We start from the raw sequence: 24,693 nt of genomic DNA, 5'->3' as shown, positions 1-24,693 counted from the left end.
TGATCACTTCTTAATCATGTTTTCCTCGAAGGAGGGCAGTATGTTAAAGTAATGCAGAAAACAAAGGCAACCATAAATAATATGGCCCATACTAAAGTAAACACAAAAGCTGTGTAGTGTGTTTAAAAACGTCCCTTTTTCCTTTAAAAGTATTGCCATTAGCTGACTGTTTGATTAGCATGTTTTGTATGTTTGGATTCCTTCCCCACTTCCAAACAACATCGCGCTAGTTTCTTCAGCATAATGAACTGCAGTGTAAACATAAGTGAACATGTCTCATTTCAGAAGAAATAGCTTTACACTAGGACCAATGGGAACGGCTGTTCTCACTATGTTGTATGTCTGTTCATGGATGCCATGACCGTGCCCTTCCTCTCTGGAGGGCCCACTCCCCCTCCACCTCGTCCAACTGTTCATCAGGCATGCTGCCAATTTTCCTCACTAATTATCCAACACGCCCCTCTGTCTCAGCTCAGCCTCTCTTTTTGTGTTTCACACAGATTTGTGTGCATGTTAAGAGCATTGTCTTTATTTGGGTGATTCCACTGTTATTTTCATGGTTCCAAACCCACTGTATGACCTTCACACATTCTCAGCCTCTGTTGTTGGTCTGATTATCACCCACACACAGACAGTGGTGCCCTCCCAGCCCTCTGAGAGGAAATATAGTGGCAACTAAACTATTCAGTGCCCAACACGTTGTTATGGAAACTGTGTTGATGTGCTGAAATATATTCCACAGTCCCTTCTGCAGTCGAGGTTTTGTCTGTTTAAGTGTGAGTCAGAATTTGTTAGGCTGAAGCTGTTGCCAAAGTTACTGGGGACCAAAGGAAGAGCTCTTTTCTTTTTTTTAAGCCCCAAATGTGAATTACTTGCTTTTAGAAAAGTAACCTGAACCCATAGAACAGTAAGTATCAATTGTATTTTTTTCACTTGTGGAAGCAACACTCTACTTAAAGCATATCTACATATGATAATGTCTTACAAAAGGAAAATATATATATATATATATATATATATATATATATATATATATATATATATATATATAGATAAAGACTTTATTCCTGCAGGAATAGTCTTTTTTTTTTTCTTTTTTTTTTTCAATAACTGTTGTATTTTTTTTGTAATCTGAAAAAAACTAATATTGTTATTGTAATAGCTAACTAGCTAGATAGATAGCTAGATAGATCGCTGAAAAGAACAGCGTTTGTTGTATGTGAGTTGACTTGAGGGAACTCTCCAAGGTTTGCGATTGACCTCTACCGGAAACGCCCTTCATTCACGCATCCGTCCGCATGTGACAATTAGAGCATTCATTTGTGACATGTGCCTCGCTTTGTTGGCGTGAATTTTTTCCAAGGAAGAAGGAACTACTGTGCTCTTGGTATCCGCCTGAGTCTTGACATCTTCAGCAACATCGGTTACAGGTAATCCTCCTCCCTTTTATTTTGACAGGCTTGGCTCCCGGTGTGTCCCACACAAGGCGGACTTGTCACATTGTGGTCGCATGCTATACTGAAGAAGCTTAGAAAATTAGGCTACTCTTAGAAATAAAAGTCCAATCGCGTTAACATTTTCTCGTTTTTCCTCTACTTGAAGGTATTTTCACAAGGGTGGGGTTGCTTTCATGCCGTATTGTCCTTTTTATTTGTCCGCTTTGGTCACGCTGCCACCACCTGCAACTGAAATCATCTCAAAGGCGGTGGCCGTACAGGAGAGCAGAACTGAAAGATAAAGAAGGAGCTTCCCCCCCCCTTTCTCCTGTGCAGCTGCGACACCGTTTGCAAGGCATGTCGACCACCGGGGAAATGCCAGCAGGCGGCTTTTTTAAGAACATGGGTTCCGACAGCCCCGCCAGGCCGAGGCAGCAGTTTTGTGGCATGTTCTGTCCGGTGGAAGGCTCCTTCGACAGCAAGTCTTTGGACTTCGATGCGCTTTCTGCGTGCAGAGGCAAGCGAGACAGTCGAATCATTGACCGGCAGAGTGACATCTCCCAGCCCAAGAAGGTGGAGATCAGGGAGAGCACAGGGAAGGAGGCTCTGCAGAATCTGGATGTTGGAAAGGTAATGTTTTTTGTTTTGTTTTGTTTTTCGCCCAATAAAGTTTTCTTCCAATCCTAATTTTAACAAATTAGATTTAAAGATAAAAAAACACTTGCATCATAAGCACATTATATTAACATCTCATTTAATTATTTAAATTAACACGGGTTCACTCACTGGCCACCAGACAACTTACCCTGACTCCATTTCCCAGAAAGCCTTGTGATGCAACGGAGTGGATGGAGGCATGCAGAGCTGCTAGAGGGAGCGGCTGCTTACATCATTGTGCAATTAGCCAGCATTACAGTGCATTTATCTTTATACAACTGCACACGCATGCTTGCAGCTCATTATGTTTCAGACTTACTAGCATGCGGACGTGGCAACATTAGCAGGAAAATCTATCAACTTTTTTTTTTTTTTTTTTTTTTTTTTTTGCTGCTGCTGCTAATTCATTGTGTAGCACCAACCATGTCGATCCATCATTTATGTTGTTTTTAAGCACTCAGGATGCCGTTAAAAGCTTTTAGTGGTGGTGTTGAGCTGGGGTTTCATATTGCATATTGATTGGAAGCCTTAGCTACACACAAGCTAGTTTTCACTTGCTCTCAACCATTGACATGATGATGATGATCAGTTCATCATCTGACAGTCACTCCAATGCAGAGTTGAAGCCCTTTTGTAGCCAGATAAAGTAACCAAAAATATTTAAAAATATATATAATTCAGTATGATGCAGTTGACATAATAAACATACTGTTAAATAAATACCTGCCAACAAACCACTATCAGCGTTATGATCCTCATAAAGACAAAATATTTGATACAGTTCTTGCAATGGATCTCATTAGATTGTGCACAGGCAATTTCAGACCTTGATAAGACAAATATGAATAGAATCAGAAGTTTTAGTGCAAGTATTGAAATGAAGACTATCAGGCAGTCATCAAAGCTTCACTTCTTGATACACAGTAATACATTTCCACATGCAGCCACATTAGCATTGATGAATATCAACATTGAATCAAAAGTTCATCTTATTAGATTTTCTTCATTCTGAAGAGATTTATCTCTGGTGAGAGGCCTCAATTTAATTTGAGCTCATTTCCTTTCCAGTTCCAAAAATATTGTAATTGTACTTTGCCCAGTGAACAAATGGGATACAAATATGTTCCCAAGAGTTAAAAGACACACTGCTTTATCAGCGTAACAAGCAATTGCTCCTTTTAAAGATTGCATACATTTTCTGAGTGTTTTATTCAACTGAACTTGTCTCTTTTTTTGTGAACCTAACAGGTATTCTACTCTTACAGCAGACTTCCCAAATCCTGGTCCTTGAAGGCCGAAGTCCTGCAGGTTTCAGATGTTTCCATCCTCTAACAACTGATTCTAGAGCTCAGGATGGTTATCAGGTTTCTGCAGAGCTTGCTGATGAGTTGATTATATGAATCAGGTGTGTTAGAGGACACAAACATCTAAAACCTGCAGGACACCGGCCCTCGAGGACAAGGATTGGGGAAGCCTGTCTTTAGAGGTTAAAACTATCTTGGTTCCCCAATTATGACAACATAATCATTCCTTCTTGCCACATGTACTGGATGAGCTTTCAGTGAACCTAACGTATGTTTTTGGAATGCGAGGGGAAGCCGGAGTACCTGGAAAGAACCATATGTCGTCTTTTAAATAGTGACCCTTCAAAATTCACAGTTTTTGTAAAATCTCACTAGGCTGAGAATAAAAGATAGATAGCTAGTTCATAGATGTGAGCAAGTTTTCCAAGAGTCTTTTCCAAATCATCTGATTACGGGTAGCTTAAAGTTGCATTCAAATCTTTCTAGCAGATTGGGAAGCGCAAATTCCCCCCTTAACTTATCAAATAAGGCCATGGATAAGGAACATCTGGCTTGTCTGAATCTGTTGCCATCTTCGTTTATGGGCGTTCGATGCCACTTTTCAGGCCAAATCTTGAATAGTTACCAATACCGATACCAAGGACCGATACTTCTAGTATTTTTTATACATCTCCCCCAAAAACAATGGCAGATAATTTTGAATAAAGACTAGGGGTGTGAATTGCCTAGTACCTGACGATTCGATTCGTATCACGATTCACAGGTCACGATTCGATTCGATACCGATTAATCCCGATACGAATTTATAAGTCGATTCTTGCGATTTTTTTCATTCAAATTTAGAAAATACTAATCAGTAAGCTTGTAGAGTGTAAGATTTATATGAAAATGTATTATTTATTTAGCTGAAATTTCAGTCTTATAGAGGTTGTAATCTGTTTCATGTTTAAACAGCATTAAAATAAAATATTAAGGCTTAATGTTCCGTTCATATAACATTCTTCCATGCCCAAGGTGTGAATCCTAAAAAAAAATAAAAAAATAAAAAAAATAATCGATTCTGCTGATTATTGAATCGATTCGAGAATCGCGCGATGTAGTATCGCGATATATCGCCGAATCGATTTTTTTAACACCCCTAATAAAGACCTATATATAACATATTTCTTAAAATTGTGTTAAATAATGGTAATTTTCTGTTCTTCTAATTTCTAGTTCCTGATTGTAAAACTGCTACAGAAGCGTCACAAGTACTAATACCTTGAGAAAAAGTGTATTGCCCGGTCCATCCCTACTTAATGGTTTATTTTCTTCCATATTGCCACTTTCTCAGTTTTTCCGCTTTATAGATCCAAGATCTCAGCCAATCCAGATCTCAACCGTAGTTGACGTTACCTCTCTTTATTTCCATTTTTATTTCTTGTGTGGTCATCCGGGGAGGTTGCAAAGTAACAATCCTGCTTTGTTAATTAAAGTATAAATATCTGTTTCAGCTGTAGTGAGTAAAAGTAAAAAGATGTGGAGTAAAAAAAAATAATAAAAAAAAACTCAAAGTACAAATACATGAAAAAGTACCGTTACTTTCCTCAAAATGTCTAATCCTATGAGAGCAATTGATGGCATGACAGTCCTGTCAATGGAGCAGGGCGAGGCTTTCCGCATGCGCAGTGGCGTTCCTTTTCTTATGGGGACCAGGCTCGGCTCGGCCCCGCCCCTCTTGTCTGGCTCGGAAAGGCTCGGTGCATCGGCGGAGACCCGGAGGCTGCCAAGGACTCCATCCTGACTTTCAGCCAGTGTCACGTATTTGTTGCCGGTTCTCACGTTTTTTTTGGAACGGGGGAGCTTCCCGAAGAACAACCGTGATCCTGCTTTTCCTCCACTCATCCTCTTTTCTTTTTTTTTCCTCCCCTAATTCGGTTCGCGCGCTTAGCAGCAGTCCCCGGCGAAAAGCAAGGCGGTGAAGATGTCCGGCTATCAGGGCAAGAAGAACATCCCTCGCATCACAGTGAGTTCCCGTTGAAATTGAGCGTGAAAGGCAGTCTGGTGGGCCGCTGGGTGGCCGCGTGGGCCTGCGGGTATGGGGACAGGATGTCACCGGGAGCGCCGTGGTTTCACCCTCCGCTCTGAAATCTCCAATCTGAGCCGCTTCCTCGCCTTGAGTAATGCGATTCAAATATAGCACGTTACAGCGGACGGTCGTTACCTGTACGTGTAAAGTGTCAACTTCCCACACTAAAACTGAGCTTTGCGCACTAAATATTGCTGTAATGCAGGTTTAGGTACACTGTGCTATTCTTTACCCCGGTGCTCTTTGTTATAAACGTATGCCTGCTGCTTGCAAGGTGTGATAGAATCGCCTTTCATGCACCATTTTGTTTTAATTCTCAAAAGGCACAGGGCATTTAAGGACAAATTGAAAGTGTCACAGTGGAGGACTATTTTTTTTTTCTTCCCTCGAATCGTTTTGGAGCTTGCAAGGATGTAAATTAGTGAATAGGGAGAGGGAAGGGGAGGGGGCAGTGACTCCTATTTCCTTCCATGTTTCTTCTGTCCTCTCAGCTGAGTGAGAAAAGGATGCACATGCAAGAGGAGCTAAGAGCTGCAGGGTTTTATTTTCTGTCCCCTTGCAGACTGCAGAGCAAAGTAGTTGTAGCAAAAAAAATAATAATTATATATATCTATTTGTATCTGTAAAAATCGTTATTTGTACCGGTTTAGAAAAAAAACATGCATTGATTGATTCAAGGCATTTGCAGCAGCCAGTTGGTGGTGCAGAGATCAGAGGATTAGTTGGTGTTGTAGTCCTTATAGTAATTAGGTCGAACATAAATGGATAGAGGGGCTATTCCTGATTTGTGCATGTAAAAAAACGAGGTCAGTGGCTTTTTTTTCTTTCAAATTTAAATGCATGGGGCCAACATGACTTTAACACATTTTTTTGTGATGTTTTTGTCAATATGGTATATAAGACTAGATGTGGAAATTAAAAATGATTTTGATAGTTCTTTTTTTGTCATAAAGCTTGTTGAAGAAAAATGTTTGTAAACAAGGCACAGGATAAATGAATGTTCAAGTATCTGCCTATTTCTTCTCAAGTGAGGTCATACACACACATGACATGAGCAGGCAGTCATCATCTGCCTCATACATCCGGCACAGACTCAGCTGTGCAGCTGGTACAGTACTTAGCATTTCTCATCAATTAAACATGAACATGGGCAATTTCGCCTCCTGGATGCATCAAGACTAATCACTGTCAGGGATTTCTCCTTCAAAACAGGAAGATCACTGGAGACTGGACAGATTTACAATTTAAGTGAATATTCTATTAGAAAAGGCTGTAACTGATAATTGTTTTTGTTCTTCTGTTAATTAGAACGGGCGACTTAGAAATGTGCACATTTTATGAGGTGTTAAGTCTCCTTCTTGTGATGTAAGAATCTTCCTCTCTGATTGTTCTATTTCGGGAGTTTTAGTTATTTTGCTTTCCTGGGCTTTAACAGTAAAAATAAACTAACCAAGAATATGTTTAAGTTGATGTATTAATTAAACTGTCAGTCATAGTCGAGTCAAAATCAAATACATTTTTTTTTCTCTTCATCCTCCATAACAATTTAACTTTTTTTGCAGCCTAAGCAAATGAAAGCCACACAAAGTGGTGCAGTCTATTTTTAAAGGAAACAAGGGGGGGGGGGACAAAGACACTATAATAAGAATGGCTGGATTAAATGCTCTGTATCTACAATTTTTAACAAATGAGCTAATATTACAGTGTACACCTGCAGTACTGCACTTGTCCCTTAGTGAGTGTGCACTTACTTTTCTAAGGATGTTCCCCACCATTCATGTTGTTATCTCAAAGCACACTGCGGCCCGGGGCGCTGTCTGTTCACACATTACACAGCATGCTGCTCTCCAAATGCAGCCACCAATCCACTGGTTCCGTCACCACCCCTCTAGCATAATCACAAATTTCCCCCAAAGTCAAGCACCAGACAAAAGTGCAAAGAACTGGAACATTTTTCATGACTGAGCACTTGAACAAGGCGCACCATTGTGTTGCAAAGTCAGTAAAAAGACCGCAGTGAGTGACCCTGGTTGCTCTTTGTCCTTAACTGAGGAGGTCAACATGGAGTATTAGTTGTTGTGTGTGGTTTTAAGAAGTGGAAGAAAATGAGAATGATGTGATTTTTAAGGAAATGTAAAATAAAACAATTGTTGGTAGAAAATGCAGCATTTCTTTTCGAAGCTACAAAGATCATTTAGAGTGTATTAAACAACAACCAGGGCTTCTTTGTTGATAATTTGAAGGGGGTGGTACTGAGACAGTTTTAAAAAAATCTCACAATAAACTGATCAAAAATTATTTTGCCAAGCCTGGTGTGTGTGAAACATCACGAAAGCCTAAAATCTCCTCTCTGCAAAATATGAGGTTGTTAACTCGCTCATAAAAACAAAACAAAAAAACAACAAAGATTAAACATGTATTTACTTTAGCCAGTAGGTGGCGCAAACACGATAAAAAATAAGGTTGTAGATGTCTTCAGGCCAGGACTCTATAATCAAATACAGTATGTAAAATTTTGACAAGATGTGTCTCATCTAATCCTACTCAGCCGGTTTTACAATATGTCATTCATTCAATTCACCATTGAGCCTCAAATGAAAGAAATTGTTAGTGACTAATGAGGTGCTACCAGTTATTATTGGCAATAGGGCAAAGCACTAAAAATATATGTGGGCTTACTATTTTGCGGTGTACTAGTTTTGTGGCAACAAATGATTTATTAATGACTGCGTGTAAGTTTTACGTAGGTACTCTTATTTTTAAATGATACAGAATATTTTACTATCCACTTATATTAGGTGTCATGATATAATGGTACTAAGTGATGCGTAACCCCTATTTTGACATTTTATTATGGACTATTCTTATTAAATACAGGCAAGGATTTATTTTGCAGCCCATGTGCGGGCAGACATTTACAGTGTGGTGGAATAAGTCAAAATAGCTGTATATTAAATCATAGTGTTGAATGTCATAACTGGCAGCGTTCTCCACCTGACTTCACTTTTGTTACTAGGATATTTTCCATTTGGATAAAAACAAAGCGTTGCTGGGCAATCACAAATGCTAGCAGTTGTTTGCTTAGCAACAAAGATGCTTTTGGCCTGCATTTTGAATATTAAATGCCTAGATTTTACTAGTATTACGTCAGTGGCCATCAGGGTTGTTTGTCATTTTGGGATGCCATACTTTTCACTCTTCATATGTTATAGTTTTACATTGACTCCCAGGTGGGTGACAAAAATTCAACCCTACAGCGGCAAATAAATGTTTAGATATTATTTTCTACTTTTGTACCTGTACCACAGTGCTTTGTTTATTCAGATAAGAAGCTTTATTGCGGTTAGAGTTTGTCTGTAAAACTGATTTGTATATGTTTCAAAACAGCATTTTGTTATTGAGTGTGGTCCACATCCTGTCAGGGGGTCTCATGATACGAGGGCCGCTGTCATGCTTGGCACAGACCCAGTACAATCATACACAAACACTCTGCAGCCTCTGTTGAGCTGACAATAATGAGATGATTATTTATACAAGTTTGGATTCTTGGCTGTAGTTTGACAGAATCCCCCCACTTAAAACTTTCAGCAGCTGTAGTTCCAAACTTAGCCTATAATACAATTTATATGGGAATGTGTCATAATCGTACTCCTCTCTTTCACTAAGTAGCCTAAAAGCAAACCTGAAAATAGTTTTCATCTGCTTTGAGGAATGTGTGGAAATGCTAGCGTTGTCCTATAAAGCAAATTGTCGTTAGGTCATGTTGTTAGTAAGATAATGTGCTTGATGTCGAAGTAAGCCAACAGTCAGCTGGAAGTCCCTCATCTATTCAGTAGAACATGATCTAATCTGCAAACCACTCATATGCCAGATGGCCAACATCTTCAAGACATGCTAAAGTCAATAATGATTATGTTTTATAATCTATTTGTCTTTTTCTTTTCCTTCCCATCCAATCAAGAGAGAAGATAACTGTATGGCAAATATTTGTGTTGTAGTTCCTTGTACCTGTTTGAGCTTAATGCTTTACGTGAGAGTATTTGACGCCCCAACAACAATGTTCATAATTGCCTATATAATTAAATAATTAGACCACAAACGGTAAACACTTTAGTTTTTACACTCATAAACTCTCTGTAACTTTAACTAACAAAACTTAGCTAAGCTAGCTACCGGTACCCCCTGACAGCTTAAAAAATAAATAAATAAATAAATAAAAAAATAAAATAAAAAAATAAAAAAAAGGTTAATTAACTGCAATGTTCTTGTTTTGATGTGTTTTACAACTTCCAAACTGTATCATAGGAAATGTAGTTCACAGTTGCTCATTCTCTGATCCTGGTTATTATATCAGTGCATTACTAGACAAATATGTGATTGGATGCTTGACAGTTCTGCAGTGGATCGATGTAGGGCGGAGCTACAACCAGCTGCTTGGGACCAGGACTGGCTGTGTTGAGGATAACAACACTGGTTCAAATAGATCGTTCTTTGTTAGCGTAGGATGCTGGAGTCCTTGTGACCAGAGCCGCCACTCCCTTTTTGCACAGTGTGCCAGAACAGCAGGGTGACTCGAGGGAGGGAGGAGTGGGAAGGGTAGACAACCCCCTGCTCGCCCACCCCTCTCTGTTGCATAGTGAGACAAGTTGCCCTGCAGTGGGCGTAGGATAATGATTGATTTCACACTTGGGCCTGCAAAGGTCTGAATCCTTAAAAAGGACTGAGGGATCTCAGGGGGGGGGGCGTTGTCCTCTTGTCTAACCAGTGAATTCACCCCATTATTATTATTATTATTATTTACTCTGGCAGAGCCTGTTCAGCACACTGAACAAGAGCATTGTCTGTCTGCCTTAATGTAATTAAATCATCATTGGGGGAAATGTCTTTTACAGTACATTCATAATCAAATAGCGGACCCAACACTGTAGATAATAGCGTCAGCAGCTGCACTTTATCTATATCAATGGAATAATTTGTAGTTATACAGCAATTCAACTTTCTTCTTCCTTTTTTGCCTGAGATGCATTCATGTGGGGCTGCCAATATTAGTCGACTAGTCGTGACCACGTCGACGACCAAAACCGTCGACGGCAAATCTAAATAGTCGACTAGTCAGTTTTACATAATATATATCAGCCTTATATTTGTTTTCTCTTCCAAAACTGCCTCAACCGCTCGTTTGACTGCGTGCAGCTCGTCCTCCTGCCTGCGCTTACTATACGCACATGCGCAGTAGCATTAATCCGGGTCAGACGTGACGTCAGCACTAGCTGGACACAGTATGGCTCATGGCTAACCGACATCGGACTTCGAAAGTCTGGGAACACGAAAGCCAATAATGTTCACCGTAAAATATGCGAGACAGACATTGCCTCTCGCGGCAGTTGAAACGGAAGCACCTTTAGTCGAATCCTGACGACGAGGGGCAGTCATCTCAGCCACTGTAAGTTATTTGGATGGTTAGCGTAGCTAAGTGCTAACGTGGACGTTCATTTAGCACACGCTGTGCGATAAAACGTGCCCACGTTGGTTACAGCTTTTAAGACCTCTTCTCATGCCCAGGGACCTCCTAACCGATGGTATGGCGACGGAACAGGCAGACTCTCGTTTTCGTTGTTTCACACAAACTTTTATTTTAGCACTCCTCAACGACAGGCGCACACGCAAGGTCTTCCGCTCTCCTTCTCTTTCCTAAACAACGCTAAAATACTTAAAGGGCCAGGCTTGGCCTGTAACACAGCGATTTTATGGCTGAATAGTAAATGGGGCAACGATGTCTTAACGCTACGTTACAGTGCAAAAAGACTCCGTTCCACTTCATTGAAGAGCTTTATTCTGAAGCCATCAACGTGCATGCCTCAAAAGTATTTTTTGTATTGTTTACATGTTTCTTGTATTCATATTACAAATTGCTATTTAGTTTTGGTTTTATTTTCAAATGCACTCAACATTTGTTGTTATAAATGTTAAAGGCAACAGTATTTGAGCTAAAAGTTCAAATGTACTATCAGCATAATTGTCTTTTTTTGCACAAGGAATTCTGGTACAAACTGCACTTTAATAAAAGTTGAATGTACTGTTAGTCTGTTACCTTTCACCTGTCACCATCTTTATTACTAACTTGTACATATATCTTAACAAATTCAAGCTATATGCTAATGATGGTTATATAAGAGTAGCTGCTTGCTTGTCAGCCCCTTAAAAATATTGGCCTAAGTCGTCAAAATAAAAAAAAAAATAAAAATGCTGGCCACCTTTGCAAAAATTGGCTACATCTTAGTTAAACAGTTTATTATTTTATGTATATATAATTATATCCCTGAAATGAAAATAAACACATAATCAGAATGTGTTTCAGTTTTCTGAGAAAAAAAAAAAAAAGTCGAAAAAAGACTTTGGGCAATTATTTAAGGAGGCTGACAATCCGATCCGATTAGTCGACTAATCGCGACTACTGTTGGTGATTAGTCGACTAGCAAAATAGTCGCTTGTGGCAGCCGTAAACAAGAGCATTGTCTGCCTGCCTTAATGTAATTAAATCATCATTGGGGGAAATGTCTTTTACAGTACATTCATAATTGAATAGCGGACCCAACACTGTAGATAATAGCTTCAGCAGCTGCACTTTATCTATTTCAGTGGAATAATTTGTAGTTATACAGCAATTCAACTTTCTTCTTCCTTTTTTGCCTGAGATGCATCCATGTGTTCCACCGTGTTTTATTCGAGGAATGAAGTCAGCTTGTGTTTCTTATCAGAAAGCAGCCTAAGACGGACGTTCAAGCAGACGCTGCCTGGTGAATTTCTTAAGAGTATATAAATGTTTGGTTTCGAGTGTGACGTTCTCCATAGACACACTAAATCTCCTGACAAGCCACATGAGCCAAAGCCAATACTTAGCTTCGTAACTTTACCTAGCTAGTCTTTAAAATGCCAGACTGAAGAGTGTATGTTCCGATCTGCAGCATCTGCTTCTTGTAGAATATCTAACTGAAGAAATTGTAATCCAAGACCTAGGACTTTTTTTTTTAAACTAAACAGAATGATCCTGACCATTATCTTTTCAGAGTGACCGTCTCCTGATCAAAGGGGCGAAGATCGTCAACGATGACCAGTCCTTCTGCGCCGACATTTATATGGAGGATGGAGTTATCAAGTGAGCTGCTGCATTTTTGTTCGTTGAGTCAATCTTTTGCACCATTTGAAGTATCTTTAAAGTATCTTAAAATGTTTTATTTATTGAAGTGGAATATTTATAATTGTCAAAATAGTACAAAAAAGGACAGTTTCCACGAGTCATTAAATGGATTTTGCGAAAATTAAGGCCTTAAATGGCATTAATGTTGAGTGGCATTAAAAATGTAAATACTTGTTCAGGTTTATTCTTTATTTTATATAATGTATAAAAAGGAGGGGGGAAATTAATACATTAGAGATGTAACCCTTTTATCTAAAAAGCGTTTTCATTTTATTTTTAAAAAAATCAAGCCACGACATACTTAAATAATCTACAGTTTAAAAGGTAGATGCAGTTGGTTTGCTTTCTTTTCTCGTACTTTTAATAACATTTGCTAAGATATTAGGACTATGTCTTTAACCTGTCAAAAAAAATCAATTTTTTTGTATGTTTAAGGGTTCTCAACATTATTATCTCAATGTTCTAATCATAATAACTCATCATGCGGCCATCATTTTCTATTTTTCTTGTCTACATTATTTTTGTGGGTGAGATTGTGGATAGTTATTAAAATTGCTAAAAACATTTTTTTTTACATTTATAAAGGCCAGTGGACAAAAATTGTGTGAATCTTTGAACATTAAAAAAAAGAAATAATTGAGCTCTTTGTTTTCTCCCAACCAATCGGCCAAAGTATTGAGGAAAAAATAATGAAAGAATGCAGGGATCTAAATATATTATATTTGTCTATTTTATTATAGATATAAAGATAAAAATGTTTGGGGTTTTTTGCGTTATAAAGAATTTTTTCCAATGAGCCTAAGCAAATCAAGAGTTAAAACATGACTCATTTGAGACCTGAAACTTCCAAATAAAAATATATAACAATGGACTTGATGGCATTTCTTCAGACAAATTGGTGAAAACCTCATCGTGCCTGGTGGGGTGAAAACCATCGACGCCCATGGGCGCATGTTGATGCCAGGCGGGATCGATGTGCACACACGCTTCCAAATGCCCGATCGAGGCATGACGTCTGCTGATGATTTTTACCAGGGCACCAAAGCGGCACTGGCAGGAGGCACCACAATGATAAGTGAGTTATAATATCTCCCATCTTTACTTACTTACTTGAATGTGGCCCTTGGATTTGTTCTTAGTAGTTCAATATGGGCTCATACATGCAAGAGACACAAATACTGCAAATATTATTTGCAATATCATTGTTATCATTCCTTGTCTGCTTTCTGTCATGATTCTCCCTGACACTTCAAGTTCAAACTGGAACATAACGCTGCCAGCTTGTGATCTCAGTCTGAATGTAGCCAATAGTAACACAACACAGATGAAAGAGCGCACGTTGTTTTGTTCGTGCGTGTACCCAGTCGACCACGTGGTGCCCGAGCCAGGCGTCAGTCTCATCTCGGCCTTCGAGCAGTGGCGCGAATGGGCCGACAGCAAGTCGTGCTGCGACTACTCGCTGCACATGGACATCACTGAGTGGCACCGAGGCATGCAGGAAGAGATGGAGACACTCGTGAAGGATCACGGTATGACTATCATAAAGTAATTGACCACACTTTTTGCTTTAAAAAATCCTTATGGCTGATAAGAATGGACTACTAAGCTCACTAGTGGCCCCTTCTGGCGGGTGTGTGCCACTTAGTAAACCAGAATGAGCCAACACTTGAAACTTGTTGCTGTAGTAGTTTGTGGTGTTGATGTCATTATATGTTTGTATGCTTCTACACATTTTATCTTGTCACCCATGTGTGTTATATCAACATATTTTCTTTTGAAATTAAATAAAGTTATGTCATTCCCCACCTTCTCAGGTATCAACTCCTTCCTGGTCTATCTGGCTTATAAGGATCTGTTCCAGCTAACTGACACTCAGGTGGGCCCCTTTACTCTTACTTTGCTTTTGGTTCATATTTGATGTTTCTATGTCTGTGTTTTTGAATCATTAGCAAAGTGACAATGTAAATTGTGTAATTTGTAAAATGGATATTTCTCAGCTGTGTTTTTGGTGCACTTAATGTAGTGGCCATTGAGTGTAAATGCAATGTGACATATAATAATTCCTCGTGGTTCTTGCAGGTATATGAAGTGTTTAGTGTGATCCGTGATCTTGGGGCCATCGCTCAGGTGCATGCTGAAAATGGAGACATTGTTGCTGAGGTACGACCTACAAAATCAATATGTAAAAGTCCAATGATGAATAAGTAGCATGTTCTTCATTAGTAGTATCGCCTTTATCAACACAAAGTTCATTAACATTAATCACAAACAAATGCTGCTGAATATTCATGAAGGGCATATGGTGCTTGGTATGTGTGTGTTGCAGGAACAGCGCAGAATCTTGGAGCAGGGCATCAGCGGTCCTGAGGGACACGTGTTGAGCCGTCCTGAGGAGGTGAGACACGTTTTTCAAATCTGTGTTAAATGCTGGATCAGTACATGTTGCGTTTTTGGACATCCTGCAAAGGAGGATGGGAACCATGTTGCATTTAGTCCTTGAATGTGTCACTCGTTTGGAAAGCCCTTCAACATCCTCTACATGCTCACTATCATGTGTTTAAAGTTTGATGCTGTGAGGATGAGCAGATCTATTACAGCACATCCGTTTTGGTGAAAACAATGGAAATGAGCGATTAAGTGTGTCAGAGAGCTGGGCTCATTGTTTAAAAACTTCTCCAAATCCCTCTTCTTGTTATCATAGTCCTAGTACAGACACGCAACTTTGCTTGACATCATACAAAGCAGTTCAAATGAATAGTGCAAGATATTAAAAATGATATCACAGTCTTTAATATTTTTCTGAATAACTTGCAGACCGAGGTTCCATTTCATAAAGCAGGTTCAACAAACACTGAGACTAATTCTGAACAATGAGTTGACAAACTCCGCGTTTCTGGTTCCAGGACAGCTGATTTGAGCTAGCTTGATGAATGAGCCCCGATTCGACGAGTCACTATGGCAACGGGGGTCCGCTTTTTTTTTTTTTTACCCCTCTCGAACTTCTTAATGCGATCATATGACGAGTTTGAACGTGTCTTTCGAAATGCCAGAACATCTATGCATGGCCTGATTAGCATCTCAGCGCGAATATTTAATTCCCCGCGCATTAATGCTGCCTGCACACTCTAAAAAGAGAATTGTTGAACCAATTTAAGATTACAAATTGAATTGTTGACCAACTTAATAGAATTGCTTCAATTGGTTGCACATGATTGAATTAATTATACATGAATATATATCAATATATTAAGCTTAATGAACTCATAATTAATTAAACTTAATATACCGGTATTCACTTTGGATTAATTTAATTCAATCGTGTGTTACCAGCAATTTTATTAAATTGGTCAACAATTCAATTTGTTTATCCAGCGTGAATATATTGAGTTTAATGAACTCATAATTAATTAAAATTAACGTATTCACTTAAATGAATGTAATTCAATCATGTTTACCAATTGAAGCAATTTTATTAATTGGTCAACAATTCAATTTGTAATCTTAATTTGGTTCAACAACTCTCTTTTTAGAGTTCACCTTCATCAACGGGATCATTTGTCAAAAGGACGTGCCATGTTCATGAAAAAAGTGGACTTTTAATATAGGCAGGCCTATTGACTGTTTTTTAATTTAAATTTTTAATTAAAAAAAAAAAAACAGACAGCAGAACTATGGAACCCCAAACTCGCCATTTGACTGAATAAATGAGGAAGTCGTGTCGTGTCGTGTGTGGCCGAAAGGAGGCGGAGACAGAGAGAACCTCGAGTTTAATTGTGATAAAACTGCTACTGACCAGGTTAGGTTCATAGACTCTGTTACTACGGTAACTGACCAAGAGCTAAAGTTATCTCTTTTTATGAAACAGGCTAGAGTTACGTCTTTTTCTCTAGTTTCTGTTACCTCCCCTACTGAAATGGAAAAAGCTGTTTTGCGCATTTCAGGGTTTCAGACTCAGGGTTCTCACTTAATTAACCTGCTTTTTGAAATGGACCCGGGTTACTATGGCATTATTATTTTTCCTTTTCCAGGTGGAGGGAGAGGCTGTAAATCGCTCTGTGACTGTGGCCAATCAGACCAACTGCCCTCTGTACGTTACCAAGGTGATGAGCAAGAGTGCTGCTGATGTCATCGCTCAAGCCAGGAAGAAGGGTGAGACTCCAAAACAGCGTGCTACTAAGTTGTTTACGTCTCAGTCGAGATAAATCAAAGTCTTTCATTGCAAATATATACACAAATTGTTGAGTTAACGCTGGGTTGTTACAGCGAGTCTTCCTGCCATGACTCACAGATTGATTTTCAAGGCTAAAGTTGTATCATGAATTCATATTGATAGGAAAGTGTTTTGGGCAGGCACTGTTGTCTACGGGGAGCCGATCACCGCAAGCCTGGGAACAGACGGCTCACACTACTGGAGCAAGAACTGGGCCAAGGCAGCGGCTTACGTCACCTCCCCACCGCTGAGCCCCGACCCGACCACACCAGACTATCTCAACTCGCTGCTCTCTTGGTAACGCCGCAATCAAAACATTCCAAGTGGAGATATCCGGACAAGTCTTTCTATTTTCGCTTGCTTTTTCTCGCAGTGGCGACCTGCAGGTGACCGGAAGTGCACACTGTCCCTTCAACACTGCTCAACGCGCCGTGGGCAAAGATGACTTCAGCTTGATTCCTGAAGGTGTCAATGGGACAGAAGAGAGGATGTCGATTATCTGGGATAAGTGTGTGGTGCGTGCATTCACAGCGAATTTCTTTTTGTCCAGTTTTGTTCGGCTTCAAGCTTAGGCAATAATTGAGACCTTATAAATTATAAGATATTTATTGTCTTAGATTAGCTCTGACAGTATATATAAGTAGTAGGAATGTAACGATAAGGGCAATATCGTGATATTAAAGCTGCCACAATATTGTCGTCGTCATGTTCACAATATTTAAAAGGAACACATTTGTTAAAAAAAAGTCATGTTGATTTCCATTTGTGCAGTTCTAGCACCCTCTAGTGGCTCATTTATTAGTGCAATGTAATTTTCATTAGGGATGTTTTGGCCTTCTATGTTTAAAATCTATGCTAATATTGTGCTTTTTTTTTAGTATGAGCTTTTTTTTTTTTTTTTTGACAATATTGCATATATATCTTTTTTTTTAAATATTGTTTGATCCTCATTCTCTGATTGGGATTATTCTTAAACTGAGTTGGGATTCATTGTAGGTGACTGGCAAGATGGATGAAAACCAGTTTGTGGCGGTGACCAGCACCAATGCGGCCAAGATCTTCAACCTGTACCCCCGCAAGGGTCGTATTTCTGTGGGTTCCGATGCAGATCTTGTACTGTGGGACCCCGACGTTACGAAGATCATCTCTGCCAAGAGCCACAACTCGGTATGCTAGTCAGTCAACATTTGCAATCTCACTGCTTCCTGCGCTTTGGTTGTGTGTGTGTGTGTTTGTGTTTTTCCCATGCATGTTATGTTGTTGCCGTGGTGTGTGAAGTTATATAAAGTTGCATTCTGTCAGTTTCTTTTAAACCACTCTGGGTCGTAATAATAGATATTTAATAGAGATATTGTTTTAAAGGTTTTCTCTCCAATAGGATAGGTCATCTGATTAGTGCACATTAGATTACATAATATTTGTATGTTCGACCTTTTGCTGAGGTCTCCGCTCCTTTGAGTTACTTTCAAGTAATATAGTGTCATTATTTGGTTGACTTTCGACTCCCGCTAAGGCTGTCTGCTGTGTATTTATTAGCGAGCAAGGAAAAACTGAGGTCAGTAGTGGAATAGTGACACTCCATTTACAATCCAGACCATAAAACTCTCCCGAGATGCACTTAATCACAATTTAGTTCACGTGATTAATGAAGCCAGCAGAGTTAGTTAGCAGGCAGACTCCGTTCTGAGAGGAGGTTTTATATTCGTCTCTCTTGAGCAGGGTGTGGACCTCCCGCGGCAGCAGGGGGCTGATGTCATCCTTAAAAATCTGCCAAGGAACTGGAGCGCATTGGTCTTGATTGTTAGCAGACAGATCTGTGTGCGTCTGCGCTGTACTTGGATCTGTTTTGTTTGGTTTCTTCTTATTCCGCCTGGTTGGAAAATGATGAAGTTATGTTAGCGGTAGGGCTCGCTCATTCTATACAAGCTTATTGTAGTGTGTTTGTGATCTCATTTCCGCCGTTTAAACTCATCCAAAATGAATGACCTCATCCTTAAGTAGTTTTTTCAGCTCACACAGACACACAACTCCATGTTCGACTATCCTTGATTGACCCTGTTTGTTCTTCTTCCCTGAGGCTTGTGTGCCTCATCCGTTGTTTTCAAACTTGTTGCTATGACAATTTTTACCGAGAACATTTTTGGGTCAATGTGGGTTAAATCACATAAGCGCTTTTCATACCGTTCTAATTTTACTTGGCTGCCTGATACTCCAAATAGGACGTCAACGGCTTCCTGGGTAGGATTTTCATAAATCTGTGCGTGCAACACGGTCTACTGGGAGTTCACATCATCATCCTGAAGAAAGGAGCAAAAAAATATCACGTCGACAGGATGAAATCAATGTGCTACTGCTTTGAAGTTATTTTGGTGTAATATACCGGTATTTGCGTCATGAGTCAGTGCGGCTGTAATAAAGCATTAGTGAAACCCAGCCGTGAGCTATTTGATGAAAATGTCTCTCTCCTTCATATCTAACACAACCTGGGAAATGCACACAGGAAGTCAAGCGTGTAATGTGTTTCTATTACAATGTCATGGTTAATATTGCTGCGAGGAGTTTAGTTTTGACATCCATTTAGTTGGTCCTTTTTAAGGAACTTTTTTTTTTTTTTTGTGCTGGATGTTCAGTGTGGTTGTTGCTTCTTATCAGGAGTGGCGCTACATTCTTGAAAATTATTATACTAGTGGTATCTGCAAATAGTGGCATCAAACATCCCTTTTTACTGCAGATCAAAACAATCTCAAATGTTAATGTTGCAAGAGGAAGACTTGAGTTCATATGTATTTCTCACGTTCTTTAATGGCTTCCTCCTACAGACTGTGGAGTATAACATCTTTGAAGGAACAGAGGTGCGTGGTGGGCCTTTGGTGGTGATCAGCCAGGGCAAGATCGTCTTGGAGGAAGGAAACCTCCACACCACAGAAGGTTCTGGACGTTACGTGGCCCGCAAACCTTTCCCGGACTATGTCTACAAGAGGATAAAAGCTCGCAGCAGGGTACAACACAATTCGATTACATGTCCGTTTTTCATTTTCCTGAACTATATTTCCCACAATGCAGCTGGCTGAGTTGAGGGGTGTACCCAGAGGACTCTACGACGGTCCGGTTTGCGAGGTGTCGGTCACCCCTAAAGCAATGACGCCCGCCTCATCTGCCAAGACGTCACCAGCGAAGCAGCCCAGCCAGCAACCTGTCAGGAACCTGCATCAATCTGGTTTCAGCCTCTCTGGTTAGTGGAGACTCATCTGATAGATAGTATTTTAAGTTCGACTTAACTCAACGAAAGGCAAGCCAACACAAAGCAGCTTGATTCATACTACAATGTGCTTAACGTCAGTTCTATTGGCATCTTATTCCATTTACGTGCAGCATAACAGCTAAATGCTGATGCACCATGTTTGTTTTGGAAAAAAAATTTTGGTTAATCTTAAAAACACACCCACACTTGTCTTACAAATTTCTTCATAGAAAGAAGCCATCTGTTGGCATCTTATTTCAGTTACGTGCAGCATAACAGCTAAATGCTGATGCACCATGTTTGCTTTAAGAGGAAAAAACAAACAAACAAAAAAACATTTGGTCAATCTTAAAAACACACACACTTGTTTTAGAGATTTCGTCACAGGAAGAACCCATCTGTTGGCATCTTATTTCAATTACGTGCTGCATAACAGCTAAATGCTGATGCACCATGTTTGCTTTGGAAAAAAATGTTTTGTCAATCTTAAAAACAAAAAACAAAAAAAAGGCAGAACATTTGACTGTTTTTTACAATACTTTGTCATTTGGTATTTGTTTAACATTAAAGCAGAGAGAAAAATCTGCAAAAATTGAACTTTTTTTTTTTTTTTTTTTGTAATGTGGTATGGTGTTAAAAGTAAACTCGATCCTAAGGGCTTTCTTATCACTAAGAGGGTATGCTCCAGTTTGATGACACTGAAAGGTTAGAGAACCTGCATCTGCTGGAGAATTTATAAAGTTTATCCTCTGCTAGTTAATTCCGTAAATGTAGCTTTTTATGAAACTCATTAGGTCCAATATCATCAATGATGTTGACTTCTCTGCCGTGATGATTTACACCAAAATAACCTTTTTTTTTTTTGCAATCTGCTTGACCATGTTACTCACAAAAAATGGCTAAACATGATTGTGATTATGTAAAACACTGGTTGCAGCGACATGTTTTTGTCCACACAGGTGCTCAGATTGACGACAATATTCCTCGCCGCAACACCCAGCGCATTGTGGCGCCCCCTGGTGGGAAGACTAACATCACCACCCTGGGTTAAAGCATTCCATCCATCGCGCGGAGGGGCGGGTAAAGGATCTGAGGAAGGACAGCCAATAAACGCAGAGGGTTCCACGCCGGGAACTTCTCACGACTGATTTGGCATTTGGTCATCCGTGATCTGTAACTCTGCCACCTCCTGCTTTTTTCGTCTCCACATTCTCACTCCCCTTGCACCTTTTAAACCAGATCCTTGAGGACACAGTTAAAAAAAAACACAACAGCAACAACGGTCATTTGTGCACTTTTTATTATGTTTTGTACTGGTTTTTCTCCCTTTCATCCATCATTGGGTGGGCTGATTTCCCATCGTCAAGCAGATTGGGTACGTTAGGTCAAATGTACTGTATTTTCTGAGTTGAGAGCAGCATGTGTGCTTCATCACCACCCAACGTATAATCGATAATTCACCCACAGGTCTTTCTTAAGTTAAAAAAAAAAATGGGGAAAAAAAAACACCCTTATGATTTCTAGCTTTGCTCACGTACATACACTAAGTCTAAACTTTGTCGGCTGAAAATTCCTGTTGTCAATGTAGCTTTACGCCTCATCTCGCCACATATCTCGCCATTAGCAAGTGGGATGAAGGCTAATTAAGGGAAAAATGAATAAAGTAGGGCCAGAGAAATGCCTTATTGTTGCGCCACATCATCTAATTGGCACAGCAGCTGTCCAATTTGCAAACTTTGGAAGCCGTCCATCACCAACCCGTGCATTTTCACTCAGAATGTTTCCAGAGTCATCGATAACTCAGCTTTCTGTTCTTACTCTTTATGTGCCTGAATCCGTAGAAGGTGTATACATAATTGTTTTGCTCCTTTAAGTGAAGGATGTAAGATTAAAAAAAAAAAGAAAAAAAGTGTAAAATAGCAAGGATAAACCGATTCAAAGGTGCCAGATTTTGCGTTTTCATTTGGGCCTCGAGCCCCTCTAAAGATGAAGAGTTGATGGTCTTGATATTATTATTTTTTTTACTTTGTTGATAATTGCTATTTAGTGTCAATTTGTAACGAGTTGCTGAAAGGCTGAGCATGTTGTTTTGCGCTTGAAAGTGGCGGCGAGCTGATGTTAAGTACTGTGTGCGTGTGTATGTGCAGTGTCCACGTTGGAGGGATGGACACCGACAGTGCTCCTCCTCACCGCTTTTATTTTTTTGTGTGCATTTAGCAGTTTTTTTCATGCCGAGTCATGGATGAGACTTGGTATCTGGGCGCCATTGCTCCCCCCATCTCTTTGCTATTGAAACCACTCATCGTTAATGAAACTCAACCTGGATTGTCCAAATTGCAGACTGCTGTAAAAAGACGGGTCAGATTGTGTCCGATGCTCCTGACCACTATGATGACCACTTTTACTCAACCTAAAAATTAAGTCCTTTAAAATTTGTTTTACATTGAGCTGTCTCACCTTCTTATCTAGCGTTGCGTTTCGGCCTCATCATGCGGCGCTTTTCTACAGGCTGCTGCTAGATGATGTCACTACTGTGTGAAACATTTTCGAACATCTTTATTCTAGTTAATATCAAAATAAATACACTTAAAATCACATTTGAAATCAACCTCAACATCTTATTAAATTAATTACCAAAGATGAAAACTTGGGACTTTAGTTTCGTAAACATTTTTTTTATTTTTTTTATTTTAAAGCATTTTAGTTTTGATTTCTTACATGAAATTGTTTTTATTTTATTAGTTTTTGGTAACTATAAAAAAAACATGGTCTCAATATTTTTGGGGTTGTTTGTAGCTGTTGCCACGCCAACATATTTTCTACGCTCATGATTCGCTGTTTGTGGTTTGTCTGAGTTCACCATTATCAATCTCCAGATACACGTACACACTAAACGACCCTGTGTGTGTGTGCGTGTCCCATCTCTCGCACATACACACGGAAACCACACAACTGTACTTTTCTAGAGAGCCCTGTCAGCCTGATATCAAATGCTATGCCATATTATGCTAATCATATATATATAAGTAATATGTATGTTCGCAATGTGCTGCAGACTGAGAGGGGATGTGCTACACACCGCCAATACTCCGCTTTTACTTTTTTTTTTTTTTTTTTTTTTTTTGTGACGGTGAAACTGTGATGGTGTTTATTCTGGTGGCTATGGGATGCTTGCTCACTATGGGAAATAAAGTGTCAAATTCACTGGCTGGTAATGATGAATAATAATTAAAAAAAAATTGTCGCACGCTGTTGCCATAGCGATGCATTGTTTGCCAAGTAAAGTGCTGCTTTTTTTTTTTTTTTTGTCTATACATGTGTGAAAACTCAAACTTTGCACACACATCAGACTTGTCATGAACATGAATTTTTAGAGATTTCTGGTGCAATTTGCAATAAGCCTGGACTCTAGACATTTTTATGGAGCATTTCCGATTGTATGATTCAAGCGCTATATAACTAAAGATGACTTGACTTGACCTAGATTTGTGAAAACTGGGAGACATACCTATTAGCCTAAGACTTACAGAAAGTATTCTGTAGCCGTATGCGAAACCTAAAAGGAAGTCCGCCATTTTGAATTAGTTTGGGAATCGCACAAACCTCTTTGGCCCTTTGATAAAACTTTGCACACACAAGGCTTGTCAAAAACATTTTAGATGGTCCTTGTCCTATTTGACAGTACCCCAACGTGCCAGTACCCCGACGTGGCCCAGGTTGCAAGGGCCCTTTATAGCTGCTCACAGCTCTAGTTTTGTTTTTTGTGTTTTTCAAACTACCATGTACGGTCCATCCATCCATCCATTTTCCTGACCGCTTACTCCTCACAAGGGTCGCTGGCGCCTATCTCAGCTGGCTCTGGGCAGGAGGCGGGGGACACTCTGGACCGGTTGCCAACCAATCGCAGGGGACACAGAAACGAACAACCATCCACACTCACAAGCACACCGAGGGACAATTCAGAGCAACCAATTAACCTGCCATGCATGTCTTTGGAACGTGGGAGGAGACCAGAGGACCCGGAGAAGACCCACGCGGGCAAGGGGAGAACATGCAAACTCCACCCAGGAAGGCCGGAGCCTGGACTCGAACCGGAGTCCTCAGAACTGGGAGGCAGACGTGCTAACCGCTCGTTCACCGTACCGCCCACCATGTATAGTAAGGTGTTTTTTGTTTTGTTTTGTGTTTTTGTTTTCAAACTACCATATATAGTATGGCATTTAAAAAAAAAAGAAGAAAAAAAAAGCGACCACGTATAGTAAATCGTTTTTTTTTTTTTTTTTTTCTGAAACGACCATGTATAGTATGTCGTTTTTTTTTGTTTTTGTTTTTTTTAACGACCATGTATAGTAAGGTGTTTTTTATTTCTTTTTTTTTCTTTTTAACGACCATGTATAGTAAAGCGTTGTTTTTTTTTTAAATGACCATGTATAGTAAGGCTTTTTTTTTTTTTTTTTTTTTTTTTTTTTTTTTTTCAAACAACCATGTATAGTATGGCGTTTAAAAAAACAAAACAAAAAAAACGACCATGTATAGTAAGGCGTTTTTTTAAACGACCATGTATAGTAAGGCGTCCCCC

At 39.5% G+C, this 24,693-nt stretch overlaps 1 protein-coding gene across 3 annotated transcripts; it reads left to right on the top strand.

Annotated features, from left to right (window-relative positions):
- The first annotated feature begins 1,474 nt into the window (after window positions 1–1,474).
- On the top strand, window positions 1,475–23,361 carry LOC144002107 (dihydropyrimidinase-related protein 2). Of its 3 annotated transcripts, none has more exons than XM_077497015.1 (14): window positions 1,475–2,066; window positions 12,533–12,621; window positions 13,554–13,738; window positions 14,028–14,192; window positions 14,478–14,539; window positions 14,743–14,823; window positions 14,990–15,058; window positions 16,692–16,812; window positions 17,014–17,170; window positions 17,247–17,388; window positions 17,870–18,040; window positions 19,693–19,872; window positions 19,937–20,105; window positions 21,074–23,361. In XM_077497015.1, exons 1-14 carry the CDS (start codon window positions 1,794–1,796, stop codon window positions 21,163–21,165), a joined length of 1,956 nt encoding a protein of 651 aa, XP_077353141.1. In that variant the 5' UTR covers window positions 1,475–1,793; the 3' UTR covers window positions 21,166–23,361. The 3 variants fall into 3 exon arrangements, with proteins under 3 accessions (XP_077353141.1, XP_077353142.1, XP_077353143.1); XM_077497016.1 differs by lacking the exon at window positions 1,475–2,066 and adding an exon at window positions 5,093–5,402; XM_077497017.1 differs by lacking the exon at window positions 1,475–2,066 and adding an exon at window positions 10,722–10,908.
- Window positions 23,362–24,693: the final 1,332 nt, after the last annotated feature.

This window comes from Festucalex cinctus, chromosome 15 (genome assembly GCF_051991245.1).
Source record: "Festucalex cinctus isolate MCC-2025b chromosome 15, RoL_Fcin_1.0, whole genome shotgun sequence".
NCBI classification, from domain to species: domain Eukaryota; kingdom Metazoa; phylum Chordata; class Actinopteri; order Syngnathiformes; family Syngnathidae; genus Festucalex; species Festucalex cinctus.
Note: the sequence above shows the minus strand (reverse complement) of the source record. Positions and strands in the feature narration are given on the sequence as shown.

What these genes read in the sequence shown, in the direction of transcription:
- LOC144002107 (XM_077497015.1), top strand. Translation starts at nt 1,794, where the DNA reads ATGTCGACCACCGGGGAAATGCCAGCAGGCGGCTTTTTTAAGAACATG. An exon ending in AGAATCTGGATGTTGGAAAG is followed by an intron (nt 2,067 to 12,532) that starts GTAATGTTTTTT and finishes TTATCTTTTCAG; the next exon opens with AGTGACCGTCTCCTGATCAA. An exon ending in GACACTCGTGAAGGATCACG is followed by an intron (nt 14,193 to 14,477) that starts GTATGACTATCA and finishes CCACCTTCTCAG; the next exon opens with GTATCAACTCCTTCCTGGTC.